The 23,989-nt window shown below is 56.5% G+C and overlaps 1 protein-coding gene across 1 annotated transcript in view; it reads left to right on the top strand.

Annotated features, from left to right (window-relative positions):
• NALF2 (NALCN channel auxiliary factor 2) overlaps positions 1–23,268 on the top strand; it is a 30,158-nt gene extending 6,890 nt beyond the window's left edge. The window contains exons 2-4 of the mRNA XM_074834883.1: positions 15,326–15,497; positions 16,026–16,755; positions 22,978–23,268. Coding sequence (XP_074690984.1) covers positions 15,326–15,497; positions 16,026–16,474 — 621 coding nt within the window. The 3' untranslated portion in view covers positions 16,475–16,755; positions 22,978–23,268. The remainder of the gene's footprint in view (positions 1–15,325; positions 15,498–16,025; positions 16,756–22,977) is intronic.
• The last annotated feature ends 721 nt before the right edge of the window (positions 23,269–23,989 follow it).

The following is a 23,989-nucleotide window of genomic DNA, read 5'->3' as shown; positions in this document are numbered from 1 at the left end:
CAGGCAGGTCGGCAAATGGTGCAGGGGAAAGCGCGAGGGAGGGTGAGAGATCTGTCTCCATCAAACTGTCACTGAGTAGCTACAAGTGACGCAGGCGCCAGCGCCTGTTTCTGCGCCCGTGCGCTCCCGGCTGTGCCCGCTGCCGCCGGCTGCCCGCGAGCCCGGGTTTGTCCCTGGGAGCGGGATGTGCGTGGGGGCTTCGCCGGCGGGGTGGAACGAGCTCCTCGGAGCAGCGAGCTGGGCTCCGGCAGCAGAGGAATCCTTCAGCAGCTGGCCATGGCTCTGTAGAAAGCGTCCGGGAGCGGGTGAGCTCCACGGCGTCTGCGGCAGCATCAGCAGAAGGTGTGACCTGGTGAAATGACCCACGCGCAGCCCCCCTCCTCATTCCCTTTTTTGCTGGACACATGCCATTGTCACGGGCTGCCTGGGGTGGCTCAGATCAGGGACAGGTTTGCAATGCTGCTTTTCATACCAGCGATACGCTCTGTCCCCACGGACAAAGGGACCTGCCGGTGTCACCTGGGGGAGAGGAGGCAGCACCTTCCCCCCATCTGAGCACCGAGAGCTGGACGAGGATGCACACAGTGTCTACTTGAACCCAGGACACGCAGGACCTGCCCAGGCAAAGGGTTTCACGAGGTCCCTGTCTGGGGACAGGCGTTTTTTGTACTGGGAAAGGAGCATTTTGTGTGCAGTGGGTGTCGTGCATAGCCTGGCCTCTCCGAGCCTCGGCAGAGACCAGGAGAAAGCGGGGCTCGTCGAAACACCCCCACGGCCTGACCCCACAGATTCCCCATGGGGTTTTTTCTCTGCTGCCCGGCTCCAGGGTGGGAGGCAGCAGGCAGGCAGGCAGCAGAGGCAGGAGCACAGGCTATACCTGGCTGCCAGGGGCTATTCCCGCTGTCACCGGGATGCCATTAGGATGCGGCTCATGCCTGGCTCCTCGCAGAGGAAGCTCAGCTCCGCTGTCATTTGAAGGGCAATGACTCAGGGACAGCAAATCTGTGAATGAGACACGGAGGCCGCTTGGGCGAGAAGTAGCCATCTGTCCACGCTGCCTGCGGCCCCAGCTCCCATGGGCAGAGCGGGCAGCTGCCTGCCCTGGGGAGGCTCCACCGTTTTGGCCTTGGCTTTTGCTCTCGGCTTCTCCCCGGGCCCTCTCTCCCAGCCTTGTTCCTGGAGTGTCGAAGCGCTGGGTGCACGCACAGCCAGTGTGAGCTCCCCCAAAATCAGCTGATGTGGCCCTTGTGTTAAAAAAGGCCGCGTGAAACGGTGTCACTTGGCAAGTTTTGGGCTTTCCAGAGCCCTGCCTGCATGTGCATCCTCCCAGTGCTCCTGGTCCCGGCTGGAGGAGGAGGAAACGCTGCCTGCCCTGCTCATCATCCCCTCGGGAGTAAAAGAGACACGTGTTTGGCATCTCGGCTGACATCTTATCTCTGCACGGTGGCTTCTGCAGTGCTGCTGGCGGATGGAGCCTGCGGAGGGGCAGCGAGGGGAGCTGGAGGCGGGGGACAGGGGCTCTCCTGTCCAGGGCTGTGCATTTCCCCGGGACGAGGAGCCTGGTGCATCGGTCCCCAGCATTCTCTGCTGCTGGTTGTTGCAGAGGGAGAGGAGATGAGCAGAGATTTTCTCAGGATTTTCTGAGCAGACACAGTTTGGGAAGGGTGGTGGGGACTGGCCAGCGCGGGGGGGAGCAAGAGCTGCATTTTTGTGTTTAATGTTGTAAGAGTGCAAAGTTCAGGCCCCTCCAGACCAGGCTCTCTCCCTGACCTGCTCCTGTTCTTGTGCCATCTTCCATGGAGCTGGATGGTAGGGAGTAGGAACGACCCCATAACCAAGAAGAAAGCTGTAAAAGGAGGCAAGTCCTCATGCTCGAGGATACAAAGCAACTACCACCAGCCCGAGGTTAGGTGGAAGCTCTGCTCTGGATCGTTTATTCCTCATAACAGGGTCTCCAGCGTCATCCCCAAAGCCCTTGGTTCTGGTGGCTGCTGAGGAGGGGTGGGGGCAGATCCCAGGGAAACCTCCTCATCCCACCCCAGACACCCCCAGTGGGGGTTCTTCCACCTGCTTTCCCTAGAATTCCCATTCCAGCCCAGGGACACATCTCCGAGCTATGGTCTTCCCATGAGATGCTTCAGCTTCCAAGAACTGGCATTTTCAAAGAAAGGGTAAAAAAAAACCAAAAAACCAACCTTTAACCAGAACATTCCTGGGCAGCCACGTTACCCCCCCACTGCTCCGGCAGCTCGCCCGCTGCACAGACCTGCCTCTGCAATCCAGGGTGGGAAATGCTCCTGGAGGTGGGGAGAAATCCTCCCCCCCAACCACCTCCTCCTCCCTTGTGTGTCCTGGCTCCTTGAGCCCTGGCTGGGCAGGAGGTGCAGGCAGGTTCTGGCAGCTCTGGCTGGGCAGGAGGGGCAGGCAGGCAGCCCTGGCTGAGCCTGTGGCGAGCAGGGGCGGGTATTGGTGATGATTATTTCAGAAGCAGCAGCTGCTCTCACCCTGCCACGTGTGGGCTGGTGCTAAGGGCTCTGCAGCCCCCAGCACGGGGAGAGGGGCTGTTTGGGTGTGCTGGTGCAGTTTACAGAGCTCTCCGAGGGTATGTTTGAGATATTCTCTGTGTTCCCCACTCCCACCTCCTTCTCTAAGGTCTCTGAGGTGTCCAGGCACCCCAATTGCTCGGGCTCAGGCTGCTGGGCCGGAGCAGACATGGGTGGGAGAGGTGTTGCTGGGGCGGAGGAGCTCTGCGTGTTTTGCTGGCTGCCTCATGTTGTTGGTGGGGAGGTTTTTTGCTCCTGGATGGGCTCTCCAGATCCTTATTTGATCCCTGGGGTTCTTCAGGGCACGGCTGCTAGCAGAAACGCCATCTGTAGAAATGCTGTTTGTCTTTGGTAATATTTTGTAACCTGTCCAGGGCATCCATCATCCCCCACAGCCCGGCCCTGCTTCCCGCGGGACTGGTGAGGATTGGGAATCTCTGTATCCAGGGAGCACATCTTCCTGCCTGTGCAGGGGCGCTCATGCAGGCAGGGCATGTGCAATGCCGAAGTCCTGTTGATTTTCGCTGCCTGCTGCTTAGTTTCTAGGGGAATTTGAGGTGCGTGATTTGGCTCTGCCCACCCCTAAGTTATTTGGCTCGCTGTAACGGCCCCGTGAGACCATTTCTCTTCCCTGCCCCGTGCCCACAAAGCCAACCTCCCAGCTGTCAGAGCCGGGGGACTTGGAGCGTCGGGCTCGTGGAAAATAAACCCGAGGAGGTGCTTGCAAAAACCAAGGTGTTTGGCTCAGCGCTGCTTATGAACTTTGCCCGGTGTTCCCCCCATTACCTCTGCGGCGTGGCTGGCGAAGCAGTGTCCTGCATATGTATGCAAGAGCAGCATTTTATTTGCGACGTTGTGTTGGTTTTTCATCGTCGTTTGTTGCTCTCCTGTTAAAATGAGATTGTGGGGGAACAGCAGTAGCTGCGGGACGGAGGGCTGGCTCGGAGCACGGTCCCAGGGCAGCGATTTGCCCAGGGCACGGGGCAGCTCTCTGGACAGTTCTTGCTCATGTAAATGCAGGGGAAGCGCTTCCACTCCGCAGAGGATAATTAACTTCACGCTGTGCTTGGGAAGTTTGAGTCTCAGTGTATTAGTGTTACCAAAGATGCCGACCCCTTCGCTCACCCCCTTGTCTTGCAGCACCCTGCCTACAACCTGCTGCCTTCCCTCCCACACCCGTTCGCACTGGGGGTGCCAGGGTGCCAGGCTCTGGGTGCTGGCTCTTTTCAAGGGGTCTGGCAGGCAGCAGCGGCCAGGGAGAGCCCCTAGGGCTTGCCCGCATTTTGGCTCCTGGCCTGGGAGGGGGAGGTAGCCCATGGGCAGGGCTGGCCCAAGGGGATGGAGCAGACGTGCTGCTGCCTTCGTGGCAGCTTTACAGAGAGGAGAGGGGAGCCCCAGCCTGGCCTGGGCTCGCTGGAGAGCAGCAGGGATGGGGCTTCCCCAAGGAGCGTGTCCATTGAGGCTCGCTTGCCTGCAGAGGAGAGATGCCGGCCAGGAGCAGCTGCCTGCTGCTCACCAGAGCTATCCTGGGTTTTTCCCCACCGCCCCGGGTGCGTTAAGGCCCCAGCTGGAAGGAAGCAGGAGATTTCTGCAAGTGGTGTTCAGCTGGGGATAAAAAAAGAGGCTTCAGCAATCAGATCTGACACGAGCCATGTCCAGTCCTTTTGTCTCCATCAGTAGGAGCTGCCAGGAGTGGTGATAAGCATCTAGGAAATCATATTTTGCTGCATTTGCCTTTAGTTTAAGGGACCTCCGCACACAAGTTAAGTGTAACAGGCCCTTGCAGCCGCTCAGCACTGGTGTCAGGGGCTGTGCCTCCTTTGACCCCAAGAGGTGCCTGGCACTGCCGACGCGGGACGCTCCCATCTCCCTGCTGCATGGGGGAGCTGGGACGGGCCAGATCCTGCTGCTCCCCCCTTTCTGTGAGGTGCCCTGAGCACAGTGCGGGGTCGCTGGAGACCCTGTGCCGTGTCGTGTTCCCGTTGGGACGAAACGGGACCTCACGGGACGCTCTGCACCCTTCTAGCACTTCAGAGAGAACAAGGGGCTCCCGGCAGTGTGCAGGATCGGGCCCTTGCACGTGCAGGGGGTCTGAGAGCCGCCCTGTCGTGACACCCCAGTGTAGCCCAGGCTGGGCCGGGCACTCACACCCCCCTGAAAACGATGCTTCGGCCTCACCGCTTCCTTGGAAGGTAAATGCACCCGACCCGCCGGAGAAACTTCTTCCTCGCCCCCATCAGCTGGTGGGTAATTTATGGCTCGTGGCACTGAAGTGTCTAGCCTTTATTTTTTTATATCCTATCTAATGTAACAGGATGTTCTCATTATCTGTATAAATGTTTAATCTGCTTTTGAATCCTGCTAAGCTCCTGGCTGCAGCAGTATCTAATGGGAGTGAATTCCTCAAGCGATGCTAATAGATTGCAGGGACCTGACTTTCCCTCTGTCCCAACTTGATTGTGTTCATCTTCAGCTTCATAACACTCTTTAATTACTTTTTAACTAACGTGGCTGATAGACTAGGCTGTTAACTAACCCACTGGTTACCTGCAGCCTCACCGGGGGGGCTAGCCACCCTCCCACCTTCCCCAGTGCTCTGAAACCCCCAGGAATTATTTTCAGGATGCTGGTTAACGGTCTTCTGGATTCCCTCTCCCTGCGGCCCGACTCTCAGGACGGGATGCTTCCCCCAGCCTGTCCACGTGGTCTATTTTCTTTTTTTCGTAGCTGAGCTGTGGTTCAGTTAGAGCTGCTTAAAGAAGTGCCACGCTGGAGCTAAATGCTGCTCTGCCAGCCTCTGCTTGGCTTTTTCTTCCCTTCTGCTGCTCTTCTTTCTGCTCTCGTCAGCTCTTGGCATTCTTTCTTCCTTTGGCCCACTCTGCCAGGCAGGCCCGTGGCTGGGGGGGCTGCTGAGCAGCCGTTACTGGGTTACCCCTGCAGCCAGCATCTGCGTCACTGGAGCTGCTCGAGCCTCCCATGGCCTCGGGCTGGCTGCTCGGGGGACATTTCATTTCTCACTGTTGTCTTGTAACCCTTATGACAGACTGTAGGTGGGTAACTGGAGTCGCTCAGCCTTTATTACTGGGTTATTCTGGTTTTTTTGCTGCCTTGACCCCCTCCTCAAGTGTATCCCACCCTCCTGACCCCACTCTGCCGGGGGCCGGTGCAGAAACTCTCCCCATGTTGACAGGGCTCTGCCTCATCTGCGTCCCGCCGGCTTTCCCACAAAAACATGTGTCAGGAGCTTCGCTGGGAGGCCGAAGGCTTAGTCCCAGCGTGGGGGTGCAGCCTGGCCGCGAGCATGGGGCACCAGGCTCCTGGGCCCAGGCGTGGAAGGTGAGCTGGATGCCGGAGCCCTGGGGGGCTCCGGGGATCTGCCGAGATGCGTCCTGGGGTGCTTTTGGGAGGGAGCACTGTGCACTGCCCTAGCGAGCGATGGCTGGGTGACCCAGCCGTCCCCTCTCCCTGTTCCTCTGCGGCTGACCTGCAGGGCTGGACAGCGGCTGGTCTGGTTTGGTGTGTCTGGGCCGGGCGATGCCCATCTGCTTCGGCGTTTCCCACCCCTCGGCTGAGGCTGCAGTGCCTGTGCTGGTGTCCAGAGCCCTCACGAGCTGGCAGGGTCAGGGCTCCAGGGAGGGGGAGCATGGCCAGGCCTCCCCTCCAGCCCTGGGACACCTTCCCCCTCGGGCCCCGGCCACGCGGCATCACAGGGGCGATGGAGAAGGACGAAGCCCTCCAGATGCGGAGGAGGAGCCACTCGCTCCTTGGCCACCGGCAGTTTGTCCCAGCTCTCCCGGTGTCTGTCCCCTTCCCACACATACCTTCACGCTCCCGTCCTGACCTCGCCTTCCCGGCGAGCTGGGCTTCTCCTCTCTAAACCCCAGCCAAAACCCTTCTTGAAAGGAGAGCATAAAGCAGCAGTCTGGATTTACTGTTGCCCCTCTTGCTCAGCGTGGGAGTGCCGGTCCTTTCTGCCTTGACTGTGCTCTCGGGCTTGTGTGCATCAGACATTTCTCAGGACAGAGACTGTCTGCTGCTGGTGTTGTGCAGCCTGTAGCACAATGGGGCCCAGTCCTTCCTTCCAAGGCGCTTCCAGAAGGAGCAGGCTCCATGTGCATTTTGTTTGGATTCAATACATTTGTTTTACAGCAGCGCCTGCAGGCAGCCCACCAAGATTGGGGCCACATTGTACTAGACACTGTCCAAGCGCGGGTAGTCACTGCCAGAAGAAATCACAGGGCAAATAGAGGGGACAGACCCGGAGTGTGGGGTTGGGGGGGGACTGAACACACCGCTGACCTCACATATGCTGGAGCGAGAGCTGGGGTCTGGGGGCAGCAGCGAGCAGAGCACTTCTGCCCCATCATCCTCCCTTGGAGGAAGGACGCCTCTGTCCCAAGGTGGAGTTGGATAATTAAACAAAAATATTGTTTTGTGGGAATCATGTTTTCCAGCAGTGATACAGTATTGAAAACCTACTGCAGCAGGCTGGGGGCCACAGGACTGGGTGGCTGCAGGCAGGCGGCTGGGCCACGTCCGGGTCTCGCTGGCCACGGGGCCACTGTGGCAAAGCTGCACTGGCCACAGTGGGAGCTGCAGTGAGGGATGGGGCTGCAGGCAGCGCTGGGCAGGGCACGGGCAGCTGGAGGGCGCAGGGGAATGGCGGGACCTGCCACATGCAGGCACGCAGGTACTGGCTGTGGGAAGCGAGGGGGATTGGCAGTGGGCATGGCCTCTCCGTTCGTCCAGCTGTGACATTAATTAGTGTGATTATATTTTGTCTTGCTTGCGAGGTGATAGATGCAGCCGCACGGCCACACCAGCATGTCTCCAAAGCCCAGTCCCAGTGTCCGCTGCGCCGCCGCGAGCGCTGCTGTTCCCGGGGACGCTTCCCGTGTCGGTACCAACCACGATTTACGGGCTGTTCCTCCTGGGTTTGTTCCAAGGCCAGAGTTACATCTGCTGGGATGAGACCAGGCTTTTCCTTGGCCTCTGCCCACGGTTGCAAGGAGCAGATTAGCCAAGAAACGAGCCTGGAAATGGTGTGCCCGCAGCCCAGCACACCGAGGGGTGGTGAAGGGGGTTGCAGGGGCAGGTTGAGGTGCTTGTTCCCCCGGCCTCTGCACTGGGTGTCCCCGGGGGGGGTGGGGGGTGCCACTACACAATACTGCAGTGGGACTGTGACCTGGGCTTTGGCTGTATCGGGCGCACAGAGGTCACGCTTTTGTTGTTTTCTCTTGGTTTTGAAAGACGAGCGCTTAGGGAGTTGTGCGTGGCTCAGGCTTGTTTTGCATACCTTGGCAGGGGGGTTATTTTAGGGGTCTTTTTTTTCTCCTATAAAAGAAGGGGCGTTCAGATCATCTCTTTAATCCAAGAACCGGGAATCAAAACTAAAGTGCTAAAAACTATGAGCTGCTTCCTGAAGTCACTGAGGTGCTGCGAGCAGGTAGCTCTGACTTCTGCTCCTTCTGGGTCACTCAGGAGTGACTTCACCAGTGAGGCCAGGGGAGGTGGGTGGGAGGCTGTTCCTGGGGAGCAGAGGGGGTTCCCCTGCCCAGGACCTGGCACATCCTCCCCCCCTGCACCCATTCTGCCGTGGTCACAGTGCTGGGGTGACAAGCCGGGGTGCAAAGTGGCATCATGCACGGCACAGCTGGGGGAAAATTAATGGGAAAACAAACCCCAACGAGGGGTGGTCTGGGGAAGCTGAGGTCCTGGCACGGGCATGGGCTTTCCAGTGGTGTTGGAGGTGTTTAAGTCAGGTTGACCCAGCACTGAGGGATCTGGTAGAGTTGAGAATGGTCAGGGTGAGGTTCATGGTTGGACTGGAGGAGCTTCAAGGGCTTTTCCAACCGAGATGATTCTGGGATTCTGTGAACTCTGGCAGGTGGCCGGGGTTCACACCGGTGCCGTTCCCGGCACCCCACATGTGGCCAGCCCTGTTCCCACCGGCCCCGGCCCTGTCCCACGCTGTTCCCGCTGCTGGCAACCTCCGTGACGGTGCCCAGAGCCGCAGATGCTGACTCCCCTCCGTGCCCTCCGGTGTCAGGGTACAATGGGCAGCGGCGCCCCGGCCCTCGCCTCCCCCGGTTGTGAAACGGAGGATCCGCGGCTCCAGCGCTGTCATCGCCAGGCACAAGTTAACTTTATATTAAAAAAAAAAAGTAGAAACAATTAAGAAAAATAATCGCACACAGTTGTTGGGTTTTGGGGTTGGGTTCATTCCCCCCCCCCCCCCCCCCCAAAGCAGAGCATGTAAACGTGGCAAGGCGGGGATAACGCAGCTCCAGAACTATCAAAGAAGTTACAAAAAGACCAGCTGTTACAGATATGATGTTAGAACAGCCTATAGCAAGGCTAATTTAAAGAAAAAAGAAGCTGTTTAAAAAGCTTGACATTGTTAATGTCAGAATTGCAGGCGGCAGTAATTGAATACAATGGTAATTGGCCATTGCAGCTTGTGTTTGTGACTCCTGGCCGGCCATGGACGTTAGCATTCCCTTAATCCTCTGCTATCCAAGGGGGCTCTTCTCTCCCCCCGCGGCGTGTCCTGCTTCCCGCGCTGCATCCTGATGTGCCAGAGCTTGGAGAGGTGCCCGAGCGGCTCATTAGCAGTACTCATTTCCCTGTGTCCAAGATTAATGAGGCACAGCCACTCCAGATGCTCATCTCAGGGCCATGATGGAAATGTGAGTCCCAGGAACCGCTGCGAGAGGGGAGGGAGCAGCTCTCGGCCCTCGGGGGGTAGGTCTGGGAGGGGTTTCTCCTCTCACCTGGAAGCTGGTGGTTGGGCACACGCCATGTCCCGACACGACACAGGTGACCGGGGTGGTTTTGGGAGGAGGATTTTCGGGCAGGTTCCTTGGCGCTGAGGGGGGTCTGTTCTGAGGGAGCAGCGAGCTCAGCGGGGGCTCGCGGGGCGTGCTTGTGCATCACCCCAGCCCCACGCAGCTGCTCGTGGCTTCAGTGGCAGCAAAAAGGAGGAGGAGGAGAGTCGTGACAGCAGAGTCCAGCAGCTTCCAACGTGAACCCCCAGCCGACAGCCTGAGCACCCTCCTGGGTCTCCTTCCAGAGCTGACCCCAGCGCTTCCTCAGATTAGTCAGCAGAGCCCGATATTATGGCAATTAAATACAGTCCTGGGCAGCTTTGCCAAGCTATAAACTCGCGCTGGGTTTCTCAAAGCATCCAGTTTGCCTGCAGCTGGTGAATGGCCGATTGCTGCCCGTCAGCAGCTCCGCTCTCCGGGGGCAGGTGGGTGAGCTCCCCACCTCTCTCGGGCATGAACTTAGCGGAGGGCGAGCACCAAGTCTTGGCTTTTCTGTGCAGAACGAGGTTATTTTGTAGGGGAAGGCTTCCCGCTTCTCTCTCTGCCCCCGTTATCCTCCTCCCTCTCCAGTCTGCAAATCCCTGTTCCGGAGAAGCAGGTGCTGGGCGCCAGGGAAACTTCCCAAGCGTCAATTCCTGCTCTAATGGGAAAACGGCAGATCGTTGGGTTAATTACAGCTGGTCCCGGTGGCATCCAGACTATCCCAAGCACTTCATCCTCTGCAGAGGTGTTACATCCCAGGGTGCTGCGCCGTCCCTGCCCCTTGGTTTTCCCAAAATTTAGCTGGGGTGGTTCAACAGGCGCTGCCCGTGTTTACAAAATACTGGCAGCAACTGGATTGGCATTGGAATGGTGAAATGATTTTAAAAAATGAGTGTGTTATTTTGTGCAGAAATACTATCAACGCAATAGGACTCTGGAAAAGCTGTTTGATGGGGTATGTTGTCCTGGTACTGACAGCAGGCAGCGGGAGAAGTGCAGGCAGCGAGGAACTCCCTTTGACAAAGAAGTGCCTGCAGAAGGGCCGTCCCTCTGACCGTGGCTGTTGGGTATTGGTGAAAGTGTGAGCAGACAGGTAGCTTAATCAGATAGCTTTTGGAAATCCAGTTAATTTTGTTTCTTTTGAATGTCTTTTATGAGAGGGTATCTCGGCACACCTACAAAATTCATATGCAGATAGATGGCCTGGCCTCCTCTGCACATATAAATTGGGTGTCTGAAGTTGGCCCCTTTCCTAGGCAGCAAAACTCCTTGTGCTTTCTCAGAGTCATCTAGCCAGTCCTCTGAGCTAAAAATGCAGGAAGAGGGCACCAAAATAGAGCTTTTTGGAGTTCAGGTCACTTATATTTACTTGGCCTGGAGATCAGCCAAAAACAAAAACGGAATGGAAGAAACGCTGATTGCAACAAAACTCCCTTCCTGAAGAAACCATAAAGGGCAGGGATGGAAAACAACGAGCTTTCCCCGTTAAGCAGAGAATAAATTTCTTCCTGTCCTAAATTCTCACACATCCCTTGTGACGGCAGGAGAAAGCAGGTTGCGTGGGGTAAGCTTGGAGATCTTGAAAGCTGTTGAAAAACCAAAGTCGTGAGGCTGCTGCTTGAGCATCCTGGGGAGTTTGGTCCTTGCCTGATCCCCGCAGATGCGCAGCGGGAGGATGCTGGTGTCTCCCAAAGACCTGCCCCGCGTCTCTGCCAGATCTGGGTCTTTGCTGTCTTTATTTTTGAGCAGACATGGGCAGTTTCCATCGTGCAAAGACGTTCAACGCCTCGTGGACCCACAGCCCGGCCGGGCGAGGGCTGGTTGGCCCCAGGGCAACCACACGGCTTCGCTCTGGTCAGATGCATGCCCTGGAAGGGACAGGGAAAGGGGAAAACACCCGGGAAATCCTGGCGCCTGGTCCCGGTTTCTGGGTGAGAGCCCCTCCTCTGCTGAGGTATCGCCAGCTCTTTGCGGTGTTTCACTCGGTATTTTCATTAAACCACACAAATGTTGTTGTCTGAGACCCCCAACCCTCCGCCAAACTTCCCTGATAGGAATTAACAGAAGCATTTTAGGGGAAAAATGCACAGGTCCATGCAGAGCCTGCGTGTGCAGGCTGTGTTTCTGCAGGAGAGCGGGATGAGCCCCAGCTCCTTCCTCCCAAGCTCTCGGGATTCTCCTGGGTTTCTTCAGCCCGGAGCCGGGGCTGGGCCAGGGCAGGTGACAACCACCGTCACTGGGCAGGGGACCCGGCGTAGCATCCCCCCCTTCCTCCCCATGTGTCCCCGGACGGGAGCTGTGAATGCGACGGGGGGTCTGGGAGCAGCGCGGGGGAGAGTCAGAGATGATTGAAGGGCTGGGAGGGAGACTTGGAGGAAATGTGAGAGAGTAAATCAGTCGAGCTTGCCTAAGTTATGACTAAATGGGGAGCATGATACATCTGCAAATATTAGAAATGTGTAAACAGAGAGGAGAGAGAGGGATGGTTTATGGAATGATTGAAGGGAATGAACTTTTGGATGGAAAAATGTAGGTCAAGTATGAAGGAAAACTTGTAGGCAGTGAGATAAGTGCTTTCAGCGGTAAAACAACCTCCTCGGGAAACGCGGGGAAGCCCCATTGGTGGAGTTGTCTAACGCGAAGCCCAAATGAGGGCCTGGAAAATAGGCTGAGCTGGAAGGATGTGTCCCGTGGGCGCTGGCAGACGGGGCCGGGCAGGCGGCGCTGGGCTTCGGGCAGGTCCCCGGGGGCTGCGAGGTGGGGGGACAGGCGACCTTGTCTGTTACATCGTTTGTGAGGGGCCGTGGGCAGCACTTGGGTGGCCCCTGGCACCGGCGCACGGTCTCTTTTGCCGTCCCGTCTTCAGGCTCAGCAGGGACCCGCCGCCGGCCCCGGGCAGCGCCTTGGCTGCCGATCCCGTTGCAGATTTGATCCCTTTCCCGTTCGTGGCTCGTTTAAATTGGCAGGCTGTTTGTGGTGTCGTTAATGCATCCAGTTTTTAATCCTGAAAACTTTATGAGTTTGGGGAGAATTCATCCCACCCAACTTCAGGCGTTTGTAATACCGGCAGCCAGTCGACGCCAGCTGTCAGAAATCCTCCGCAGTTGATGGGGAAGGAGCAGCACCTCCAGCCCCCTCACCGCTGGGTGCTCAGGGTACTCTGCTGCTTCGGAGGGTTGTGTTGTTCTCAGGATGTCTGTGAAGGCAGCCCAAATAACTAACAAAATAATAATAACTCATTTTTAGAAGACTGAGATTGAGGAAATTTACACAGCGCTGAGGGATCTGGTGGAGTTGGGAACGGTCAGTGTGAGGTTCATGGTTGGACTGGAGGAGCTTCAAGGGCTTTTCCAACCGAGATGATTCTGGGATTCTGTGAAGTTCACTCCGCCCCAAATGCCTTAAATCTCCGATAGACCTAAAAACTCTTTGGAAAACATGTTTTACAGCAATTTCCACGGGAGTGATTGCTGGGGGCAGGTCTGCCTGCCTGGTGCCTGCCCGCTGCCTGCTGGGCTGTAATGGGATGCCCGTGCCCTCTTAATGGGGAGAAGGGGAAGGCATCGCCTTCAGCTGGGCAACCTGGAGCCCCTGCCTGCGGGGAGCCCCTGCCCGCGTGGTGGCTGCCCGCTCTCCTGGGTCTGCGTGGCTTGGTCGCCATTTTCAGAAGGTCCCTCCCAGAGGCATCCCCACGTTTCAGGCTCTTGCGTCACGTGTCTTGGCAGCTGTTTGAGGCAGGGACCTCTCCGGTTTGCTCCAGATGACCCGTGTGTCTGGAGTCGTGTGTAAATGACAGTGGCGTGTTGAGGCAGGGACTCTCCAGGTCCTCGGGCTGAAGTAAGGATGTGTCAGTGGGTGGTTTGAAGCCCATTTTATACCTTTGGGTTCTCCGTCCTGTCTAGAAGGTGTCGGTGTCCACGGTCCTGTGGGGAGCACTGAGAGCTGCTGCTTTCCCACAGGAGAAAAGGTCATCGCGCCTGTGCCACACCACCGAGGGGTCTTTCTGTGTCCCCCTCGCTGTCCCACCACCCTCCCGCTCCCGACACTGTCCCCAAGGCCGGTGGGGAGGACACGTGTCGCGGCCAGGGCTGTGGCATCTCTGGAGCGGGGGCTGTGCTCACCCTGCCTGCCTCCCCTCCTCCTCCCTGGCCCACAGGGAGTCAGTGTGGGCAGACGCAGATCCAGACCTCGGAGCTCTCCCTCCCGGTTGCGTCCTCGCAGCCTGATTGCGGAGTCAGTCCCTTCTCTGGAGCCATTCCACGTTGTCTAAGTAATTAAGATCCAACGGGTCAGGGAGAAAAAGCAGGACCACAGCTGAATTTCCCACATCTCAGCTGAAAGCCCTGACCACAGGGCTATTGACTGCTCTGAAAGGCTTGCTCCATAGATTGTGTCCTGGTCCTGATTAAACTTTTTGTGATGAAAGTTTCACCAAAACTAATGAAAATTCTGGTTTTCATGATTTGGCATTTTCCAGGGGAAAAAACAAAACAAAACAAAAACTAAAACAACTTGCCAAGAATTTCCCAACCAGCTTTAATCCTGAGACACTACCATGGGCCAAACAAGCGATGATAAGGATCTATGGAAACATGGGGAAACAAAGAAGTGATGTTTTTAAAGCCTCCAGAAAATAAAAATGCAGCTGGAAGGAGGAGCACGGGGTTTTCTCCAAGCACGCCGAGGAGGGAAATTCATTCCCTTTGAATCACGGGGAGTCCTTTCTAGTTGGTTTCAAAGGAAGTTGGCTGTGGTCGTTAACATGACCTTAACTAGTGCCTAGATATATTCACAGATGAGCTGGAAGCTGCTCTTCCCAGCGGTGTCACGGGTTGCTCGCAGCCTGCGGAAGGGCTGCTCGCCGTGAGAAACGAGAGATCGCCCTCCCTTTTATTGCAAGCGAAGACAAAAATTTCCCCCTGTGCCTGAAGCTCGGGAGATAAGGGGGGATGTGGGAGATACGGTCTTAACCGAAGCCATCTGGGCTGTGCCCGGGCAGCTGTGATGGGCACGAAGGCACAGGGGGGTGGAGGGAAGAGCTGGGTTTTGCTGAGGAAGGTCGTCTCGCTCAGCTGCAGAGGAAAGCCACATTCCCTCCCCAGCTTATGGGTGGCCGTGGATGCGAGGGAGGGGGACGGGGGACTGGACAGACTGGAGAAGAAGGTGCTGTGGCCCAGCCTTGCACCCACAGGTGAACCCCCAGGTTGCTTTTGCTTCTGGAAATGTCTCCGAGCGCTCTTTGGTACGGCCCAGTGTCAAAATAGGTCTGTAAAACGAACGTGTTCCCCCTGAGGTCTGCCCGTTTGAGCCGAAAAAAAGGGCACAGTGAAAAGTGCCACATTTCTATGAGTCTCCCCCAGAAGCACGTAGATGGGTGGGGAAGGTGAGGAAGGTGTTATTTGGTGGCAGAGAGGGACAAGCCTGAGGCTGCCACGTCCCGGTGGCACCCACCTGCTTCTGGTCACCAACTTTTCCAGCAGGCAGAGAACTTCAGAAATTCTAATAAAAATCAGCCCGTGGTCTCTTTTGCTGTCCCGTGTTCAGAGTCAGCGGGGACCAAAGTGCTTTAGAGGAGGCGTAAATCCCTACCCTGCCCTGGGGGAGCGGCGGGGTGGCTTGGGGAGGAGGAGGATGCTCTGGGGCGGGGGATAAGCGGCACTTGAATTTCTTGTGTGATGGGCCGAGCCCTCGAGCCACCAGTCTTGGCAGAGCCGCCGTGTTTGTCTGTACGGGATGTTACTCCCTGCGGTTAATTCGCTTTATTTTTGTGGTGGATTTAGTTTGTGAGGTGAGTTCCACACTCCTGACCCTTCAGTGGTTTATTTGAACTGATCGGTGAGTTTGGTGAGTGAGCCCAATGATTTCTGACGTGAACTGAGAGTTCTCCCTCCCCTTTTACCCCGCGTTTCTGCGGTGCTTTGGCTACCCCGGCGTTTGGGGAGGTGACACGTCCCTCTCGGTGGCTTCCCCTAGGCTGTCTACAAGGCCTGGCTGTGCTCCGAGTATTTCAACGTGACCCAACAACAGTGCCGACACCGGATCCCATGCAAGCAATACTGCCTGGAGGTGCAGACCAGGTGCCCGTTTGTGTTACCGGACAATGACGAGCTGATCTATGGAGGTTTGCCTGGCTTCATCTGTACGGGTAAGGAGGTCCGGGGAGCGGGGTCGGGCTCCCGCAAGCCCCGGGGGGGACACGGGGGGGACAGGGCAGGGGTGGGTGCTGGTGAGCCCCCTCGCGCTTGGTGAGCCCACGCGCCCAATTTGGGAGGGTTTTTTGGGGAGGAGGTTTTTTGCAGCATGGAAATGGGTGGAGTGCTGCCGGAATGCGGCCTCATCTTGGGGGGTGAGGGGTAAGCGGCTAACGGGGGCGGGAAATGAAAGCCCCTGACTGAAAGCTAAAGCACGGGAAGGGCTGAAGGTGGCTGGGTTAAAGCAGAGCCGGGGCATCCTGATTAAAGCAGCGTTTGGGGAGTCCTGAACGTGCCCCAGGGCTGCGGTCTCTGCTTGCCGGTCTCTGCAGGCTCGGAGCCCTGTCGAGGGCCAGTGCTGGTGGGTCTCTGGGGGCCTCGTTTCTCGGGTTCTGCCTGTCGCATGGCGCAGGCACCGAGGCCAGCTCCCTCCGCAGTCTCCTGCTGACCCCCCCTCCTCTTCCTCCGCTTCCTTCCCGCAGGGCTGCTGGAGAACCAGCTGCCCGAAGAGGAGGCCAAGTGCTGCGAGGTGCAATGGGACTCCTGCGACCACCCCCCGGACAGCAACGACAACACATCCCCCAAATCCACAGCGTCAGAGTCGCTCCATTTCCACCGCCACGACCCCCACCTCCATCACCAGCGGCAGAACCACTACCACCTCTACCACCACCACCACCACCACCACCAGTACCACCAGTACCACCAGTACCACCAGCCCCGCTCCCCATCCTTGCTGCCGGTCTCTGCGGGGTCTCGCCTCGGCAGCAGCAGCAGGATCAGACTCTGCGTGCTGGTCCTGATGCTTCTCCACACCATGGTGTCCTTCTCCAGCGTGCATGGCAGCGGCGGCGGCGGCGGGGCGGCCGGCGGAGGGCTCAGCCTGGAGGCCCTGCCCGCCTTGGAGGAGAGCGTGGCACGGGACGAGTGACGCGGAGGGGAAGGCCGACCTCCGAGAAGAACGCCAGATCTTTTTTCCACTAAGGGGGGCACATGCTATTCCTCCAATGGGAGGCACGGGATTGGGGGTGACGCGCACCGCACACACACCCCCGCACATCCCCCCAAGAGCCGCTCGCCGCGGGGCATCCCCGTGATGAAGAGTCTCTCTAACGCGCACAGGGCTGCGGCACTCGGCTTTGAGAAGGGTTCGGTCAGTAGCAGCCGGGCAGCGCTACGTGCCTGGCCTCACCGAGGCGCCGGCGCAGGAAGGTACGGCACAGGGACGGGGTGGGGAGCGGAGGGGAGGGGGTCCCTTGGAAAGAGGTGTCCCCGTGGGACCGCCACGCATCTCCCGGCCGCCTCGGGGTTCCACAGTCAGCCTGGCCCCCGTTCCTTTTCCTCCTCGGCCTGTACGTCCCGAAGGGGCAGGCAGGCAGAGAGGCAGCACCTCTTGGCACAGCCTTGCCCCCTGCTCCAGCTCCTGTCCTGGGGGAAAATCCCACCAACTCGAGGCAGACCCATCCTCGTGGGGTGCAGCATCCTCGGCATGGCTTTCCCCTCGCCAATGGGCTTTGGGGGGCAGGAGTGGGACGTTGTTCTGCTACACTGTGGTACTACTCGGGGGTTTGTCTCCTTATGTCCCCAACCTGCTCCTCCAGCTTTGCCTCTCCAGCTCCTCTGTGCGAGGCGGTGGAGAGGGAGGACGGAGGCGTGGAGCAGGAGACACATCCCCAGCATTCCCACTCTGCCAAGTTTCCTGATGATTTGGTTTAATTAACCTTTTTTTTTGGCTTTCTTTCCTGCCGGGAGTGGCTGGTTTCCGAGAGGAGTTAGGGCGGTGCGGCTCCAGCAGCGCGCAGGCTGAGCGAGGGAGCAGGATGGCGCATGGTGACAGCTGGACGCGGGGCGTTGGGAGGCGTCCATCCTTCCACGCTTCCCAGCTACAAATCATCGGCTGGGTGGCAGAAGGACTGGCCAAAAGGGCTGGAGAAATCTGCCTTGTAGGGAGAGTCTCCCACACAAAGAAGAGGCGCTAATAAAGCCCAGCTGGGGAAGAGAGTTTTTTGTGGACACTTTCTATCCATGCATGCCCCCCAGATCAGAAAATTTCTTGGAGCCCAGCTGGGACAGCTGGACTTGGCCGGGCAAGGTGCTGGCTGGTGCAGCCTCATTTGGCTCACTTGGTTGCTTTTTTTTTTTAAACCTGAGCTCAGCGTATCGAAGGATTCCGCCCCAAACAGACACCAGGTCCCGCTTCCCTAGGAAACTCCCCAGGAGGTGCGTGGGGGACGTCGCTGCGCCGCCGGGCCAGGCACTGGAGGAGAGAAAGTCCATTCTGGGTGTGGGCAAGGGGACGGAGGAGGGTGCGTTTTAGCACAAGTCAGGTGCAGAACGTCCTGGTGGCCACACGGCCATGAAGCTGCTTGTTGCCGGCAGGGGACATGTGATGGGCTCTCTGTTTGGTGGCAGAGTCCAGGGCGGATTGCTGCAGCCCTGCTGGGAGGCGGGGATGGAGCAGGAGGAACGTCCTGCTGCATCTCAGACCCATCCCAGATCCCTGCAAGGGCCCAAGAAGTCACAGAGTTGAGGACTGTAACGAGTTTTGTGGTTTCTGGTCAGTTGAGGTGAAGCAAAACCAAGCAGAGCCCCATGAGCAAAGCTACTTCCTACCCGGCTGGAAGAAGGAAGTACCGGGTATCTCGTGGGAAGGACAGGTTTCCTGACGTTTCCAGCCCATTTCCAGACCAAAGAGGCTCTGAGAAGCAGCTGAATGTTTGATTTCTGCTTTGACTTGAATCTCAGAGCTTTGGGGTGATGTTTACACATTATCAGTTGCCTGTTACCAAAGTCCCACAGATACAGAGCCTGTGAACCCGCTGTCCCTTGGTTATTGGGCTAGGAGAGGCGATGCTCATGGAGCATGCAGAGTGTTTCCCGAGCAGATTTCCTTGCTGTTGCTACCCAGAAGAGGTAGGACGATTCTCATTTGACTTATTCCTCACGCCATCCGTATCTTTTCAGTCTAGTTTACACCAGTCTGAGAACTTGGATGTGCAACAGTTCAGCAAATAGGGATCTGGCTCCTCTGTGAGCAATGAGTTGGGGAGCTGCTGAGAAATGAGTTGGGGAGCTGCTGAGAAATGAATTGGGGAGCTGCTGAGCAACGAGTTGGGGGGCTGCTGAGTGATGAGTTGGGGAGCTGCTGGGAAATGAGTTGGGGAGCTGCTGGGCGATGAGTTGGGGAGCTGCTGGGTGATGAGTTGGGGAGCTGCTCTGATGACTGGCAAAAGTGTAGAGCCAGGCCGAGGGAGGGAGCGCCATCCTGGGCCTGCCTCGAGACAGACGGATCCAGCTCGCTCTTAAGGAAATTAGATTTTTCATGTACTGCCAAGAGTTAAGCTAATTCCAGGCGCCTCTCTCCGAGATAGGCTGCATCCAATCTTTGAACGACTCATCTAGAGAGAGAAGAATAGCCCAGTGTGGTGCGTCAGCCAGCGGCCCTGAGTCACCGGCCCTACTTATTGTCTGCTGGTGTGACACTGAGCAGCGCCCGACCCTGCGGCAGGACGGGCTCACTCTTCCACACGCGAATCCCGTGCAAAGACCCTTCCCGAGGGCTGCGGGCCCTCCTGCTCCGCTGGCAAGCCGAGCCACGGCCCGGTGTGTCGGTGTCGGCTCGGGTGGGTTCTGGTGGCACCAGGCGTGGAGGTTTGGGGATGGGCGATTTCCACGGAGCTGCGGGAGTGAGGTCAAATAGGCCCGAGTTATCATCAGGGACTAGGGGAGGCTGGCGGGGCTTTGCTGGGATAACCTGTGACAAATGGCTTCACCTTCCACGGCTTCGTCTCGGGAGGCGGGGAGCTGGCGCCGCGTCCTGGTGGATCTCAAAGCTGAGCTGTTTCAGAAACGGGGTCTCGAGCACGGTTACGGAGGGGGTGTGGTTGCGTCCGCCAGGGAGCGAGGAGGCTTCGCAGGGCTGTCGTGCCGTAGCCGGCGGAGATCCGCACGTTTTCCAGGCCGTGGCTTCCCGGGAGGTGTTCACGGGAGGGCAGGGGGGCGGGCGGGCCGCAGGCAGGGGGAGCGCGCGGGGTGCGGAGCCAGCGCGGGGCTGGGATTTTACCTAGTGTGACTGGAAGGAAAGTGCTGAGTCTTCACAGACCAAGGCTTTTGGAAGGAGTTCTTTTATTTAGCGAGTCTGGGCTGCTGTCAATAAGTTCTGTGGTTTTAGGGCACCATATGCTGTATTCAACACTTTGCCAATCTCGTTAAATGAATCCAGACTAGGCTGTTCACAGAACAGGACGGAGCAGCTGGAAGCGGTGGATGTCGCAGTCCATCATTATAAGGCCGTCGGATAAAAATCTTCTCTTTGGTCTGACATTACAACCTTAATAATCCTCCATCCATATTAGCTTTCTCTTTGCTATAAAAGAGAAAAGCCCAGAAAGGAGACATTAACATTGTCTCAGTTAATACCACTAACATTATTTTTACTAAAACATGGAGGGAACATGCCTGGGAGAAGGAGAGAAAGGGTTTCTTTGCCCCGCGCATGCAGGTATGCCTCAGCCCAAACCAGGAGCCCTTTGTGCTCCCACAGCCACCTGGGACCTTAAAAAACACCTTGAAAAACAGGAATTTATCCTACCGGGAATTTAAATGCAAGGGGCTTTCTCCTTTTCAGTCCAGTGACCTGATTTCTTCTCCCCAAAGAAAGCACCACGCATGGGGATTAATATGTAAAACTCATTTTTTTTTTTTTCAGTGGATAAACTTCTCTCTGCTTGGGGAGAGGTGCCCATTGGTGATTCCTCCCTGGCCAGAGGCTTCCTCAGCCCCGTGGCACTGGGGGAGCCAAGGGGTGATGCTGCCCCGTGGGGTCTGGGTGCGGGCAGGGGAGCGGGCAGAGCAGGCAGGGCTGCCGGAGGAAAGGTAGCCGGGTCCTGCCCGGCTGGAGCGTTAGTCCTGGGTTTTGCACTTTAATGTAACTGCCAGTTGTACAAATTAATTAAAAATAACTGAAGAAAAATCCCAAAGAAAGGCCCTGATTCCTCTGGTGAAGATTAATCATTAGTTGAGCCTTTTTCTTATGAAAATACAGATCCATGGTAGCCCCAGGCAAAAGATTCCCAGGGAGAGCCCTCACCATTCGTGCTCTGAGTTAGGGAAATCGCTTTGAAAGCATCTGACAACTAAAGCAGAACATGTTGAGTAACTTGGCAACACTCAGAAAACATCTTGAAATGGTTTTTGTTCAACACATTTTGCTTTGCTTCAATAGGAGATGTCAGGGCAGTTCATTCACTGCCACTCAGGACTGCAGGCAACGCTGGGAGACGGTTCCTCTGCCCGTGTTTAAAAAAAGAAAAAAGAAAATCCCCGATATCTGCTGCTCCCGGGACAGGATCCTCCTTGGTGATGCGATGGAGGTTCCCCTCGCCGCGCTCCGCAGGGCCCTCCTGGGTGCGAGGTCTCCTCGCGCCGCGCTGGCAGGGGAGGTGGGTGATTTACGGAGCTGCTGGTGGGATGGGGGGTCCCCCCCCACCCTGTCCTGCCTTGTGCTCAGCCTTGGGATTGAAGGCTCTGCCCTCAAAAAGTCATGCAGCAGCTTGTGATAAATTATAATATGATACCTCGCTACCACCCCGGAAAGGAATGCCTATAGAAATGGGTAGAGACAAACATACTCGGATTCTGCGAAAACCCCTATTAAAATCTGCACGATGAGCCAGACAGTTTTGTTTATGGACTTTTTGAGCTGCCCTGTGGGTATAAATCTCTCTTAAAGGATCCGTCAGAGGTTAGGAAGGGCAGTGTCTAATGTTAAGGCAGGATGTTAATAACCATCTACTTCAGCCCATCCAACAGTCGCTCCTTGGGCACCCCAGTGGGTGACTGAGCTCCCTCTGTTCCAGAACCCTGTGATCACCCCTTCTCCCCCCAGAAGGAGCCTGTTTAGAGCTCCTGGGGCGAGGGGGCTGCCCAGGTCCAAGCATCATTTAGTTTTATTTCAGGAGTGAAGGTTTTCAGCAGCTCTTTTTGGGTGTTTTTGGTCCGTACAGCTCTTGGGGTGACTGCTTCCAGTCCTGTTCTCGCTGCAGGGAGGGGGACGGGGAAGCCAAACCCGCTCTGCTCGTCCTCTGAGTGCCAGGAGTCAGCCCCCGACTCTGGAAAATCCCAGCAGTTTCCACCATTCCTGCAGCCCCGTCTCGAACGAACGAAGCCAGCACCAACCGTCCTCCCCCTGGCTGAGCGGAGATGAGCATCCTCCCCAGAAACGGGGCTCCCAAAAACAGGCTTCGCTCCACCACCCGCGGGCTGGTCCTTGGAGGAAAGTGGGGGGGGTTCCCACACGTGGCTGTGCAGGACCTGCAGCTGCTCCCCCCACCCTGCCCCAGCTGTGGGCTGGGGGATGTTGGTCCCGCCGAGGTGTTGGGGAAGGAGGGTTTTACCTCCACAGCCCAGACCCTGCGAGGGAGGTCACCGGCATCGGCTGCTGCGGGGTGGTTTCCAAAGGGACCTTCAGTTCTGCCCCTTCTGGGACGAAGGGAGCAAAGGAAATGCTGCGGCCATACGTGAAGGATAAATTGTTGTCCAATAAGGACCATAAAAAAAAATTAAAATAAATCCTTTTAAAAGTTGCTGGGATTTTCTCAAAAGCTCGCAGCCCCTGCTCGCAGGACTGGGTGTTCGCGGGCAGGAGATGAGTTACAGCCACCGTCGTTCCTCCAGCTGCCTTTCCTAGGCTGCCTATCTAGTACTTTTGTTCGAAACAAGGTCAGAAGCGGTTTCAGTCTCGTTAGCATTTTATGATGATCCTTTTTCAGCCCAGAAAGTCGACAGCTTCATTTGTTGTAAACTGAAACTCAAAAAAAAAAAAAAAAAATTAGGTTTGGCTTATGAAATTTGGGTTTGGTTTTACCATTTTTAAACGTATTTGGGAACTGTGCGTGCTTGAGTTGCAAAACAAAAAGACATTTCAAGCCAGACAGTTATTTTATTTTGAAACTTGTCAAAACAAGCCATATTGATAATTATGACCAATTTTTTTTCAAATTGAGAAATGTATCAAGAACAGCCCTTTCCCACAAAACCTTTCATTTTCAAAAAATAAAATGCAAAAAAAATCAATCACACTTTTTCTGCTCGCACAGTTGGAACTGGTGGCAGCGGATCCGGAGAGAATAGCAATTTGTAAGGAATTCCAACCAGCTCTACTTAAAATAGCATCCAGCCAGTTTCTTGGGGGCAGCAGGCTGAGCGGCTCCGTGGCGAAAGCGAACTGGAGAGCTGCCCCTCATACTGGGAGGGTTCCAGTCCGGGATCACGCACCTTGGGGAGCACATGGGCATGTTCCCCCCCAAATTTGCTGCTGAGGTGCTGCTGCCCGGGAGGAAGAGTCCCTTCTCTAGGAGCTCGGCCGGCGGTGGGTGCCCCAGCCATGCCTCTAACCAAGCTCTGTTTTCTTTTCCAAACCAAACCTGAGTCCAGCTTTTAAGCCTCCGATCCTTTCAGACGTCACGCTTACGGGACGCCTTCAGAAGCAGAGATGCTCCCGTAGGATCGGGGGAGTTTAAATCGGGAAGGAACTCGATGCGCTGCTCCGGCCGGGATTGCCACAAAGCGAGAAAAGCAAACGCCGCGGTTCAACCAGAGCCGGTTTACGGGAGAGACTTGAGAGAGAGCCCCAGAGAAAGCATCCTTGCCCTCTTGCCCTTCTCCAACTCCGAGCGCGGGAGGTGCCCGTCCTGGCAGCCCAGCCAGGTCTCAGCCCCTCGGCTGCCAGCGAGGGCCGGGCTGGGGGGTCCAGGGGGGGGCCTGGGGGGGACCTCAGCAGGGCCCGGGATGGCTTTGCCTGTGTGTGTGCGACCAGGCTGCTTGTGACCGAACCCTTCTCAAGTGCTTGTGAAACGTCGGTGGTTACAGAGCTCAGACCTACAATAAAAGGTCCTTTTACAGTACGTGGTGGCGAGGTGAAAAAAACAACAAAACAAACCATACTGCTGAAGTCAAAATATTCTTTCTAATCCCCCTGCCCGGTTTCTCTTTCTTTCCAGCTTTCGTCCTCTGCCTCCCGGACCCTCCCTCTCTGTTCCCACCCCCCTTCTGTTTCTCTTTCTCCCCACTGTCATAAGAAAGTGACTGTGTCCTCGAGGGGACAGTTTTCTTATGCCATTTTATACACTGTGCTTCATGTTTAGAACTTTTTTGCACTAGTTCCTATTACATTTATTTTCCAAAATGGTTTGACAGAAAACAAAGAAAAAAAAACAACAAAAACACAAAACCATGCTATAATTCAGTTGTATTAAAAATATTATCCTACTACTCTCTGTGTTCAATAGTCTCTGTACCTGTAATGCTTTCAGTTCTGTTGTATTTTGGGGCAGAGGTTTTCTCCGCTCCTTGTTTAACCCAGTAAAGAAATAAAATGTTAAGAATTGATGATAACTTCCTCCTCCCTTTCTCTGCGGTTTAATTTGGGCCGTGTAGGTCCCGGCGT

This window comes from Strix aluco, chromosome 10, assembly GCF_031877795.1.
Source record: "Strix aluco isolate bStrAlu1 chromosome 10, bStrAlu1.hap1, whole genome shotgun sequence".
NCBI lineage: Eukaryota > Metazoa > Chordata > Aves > Strigiformes > Strigidae > Strix > Strix aluco.
Note: the sequence above shows the minus strand (reverse complement) of the source record. Positions and strands in the feature narration are given on the sequence as shown.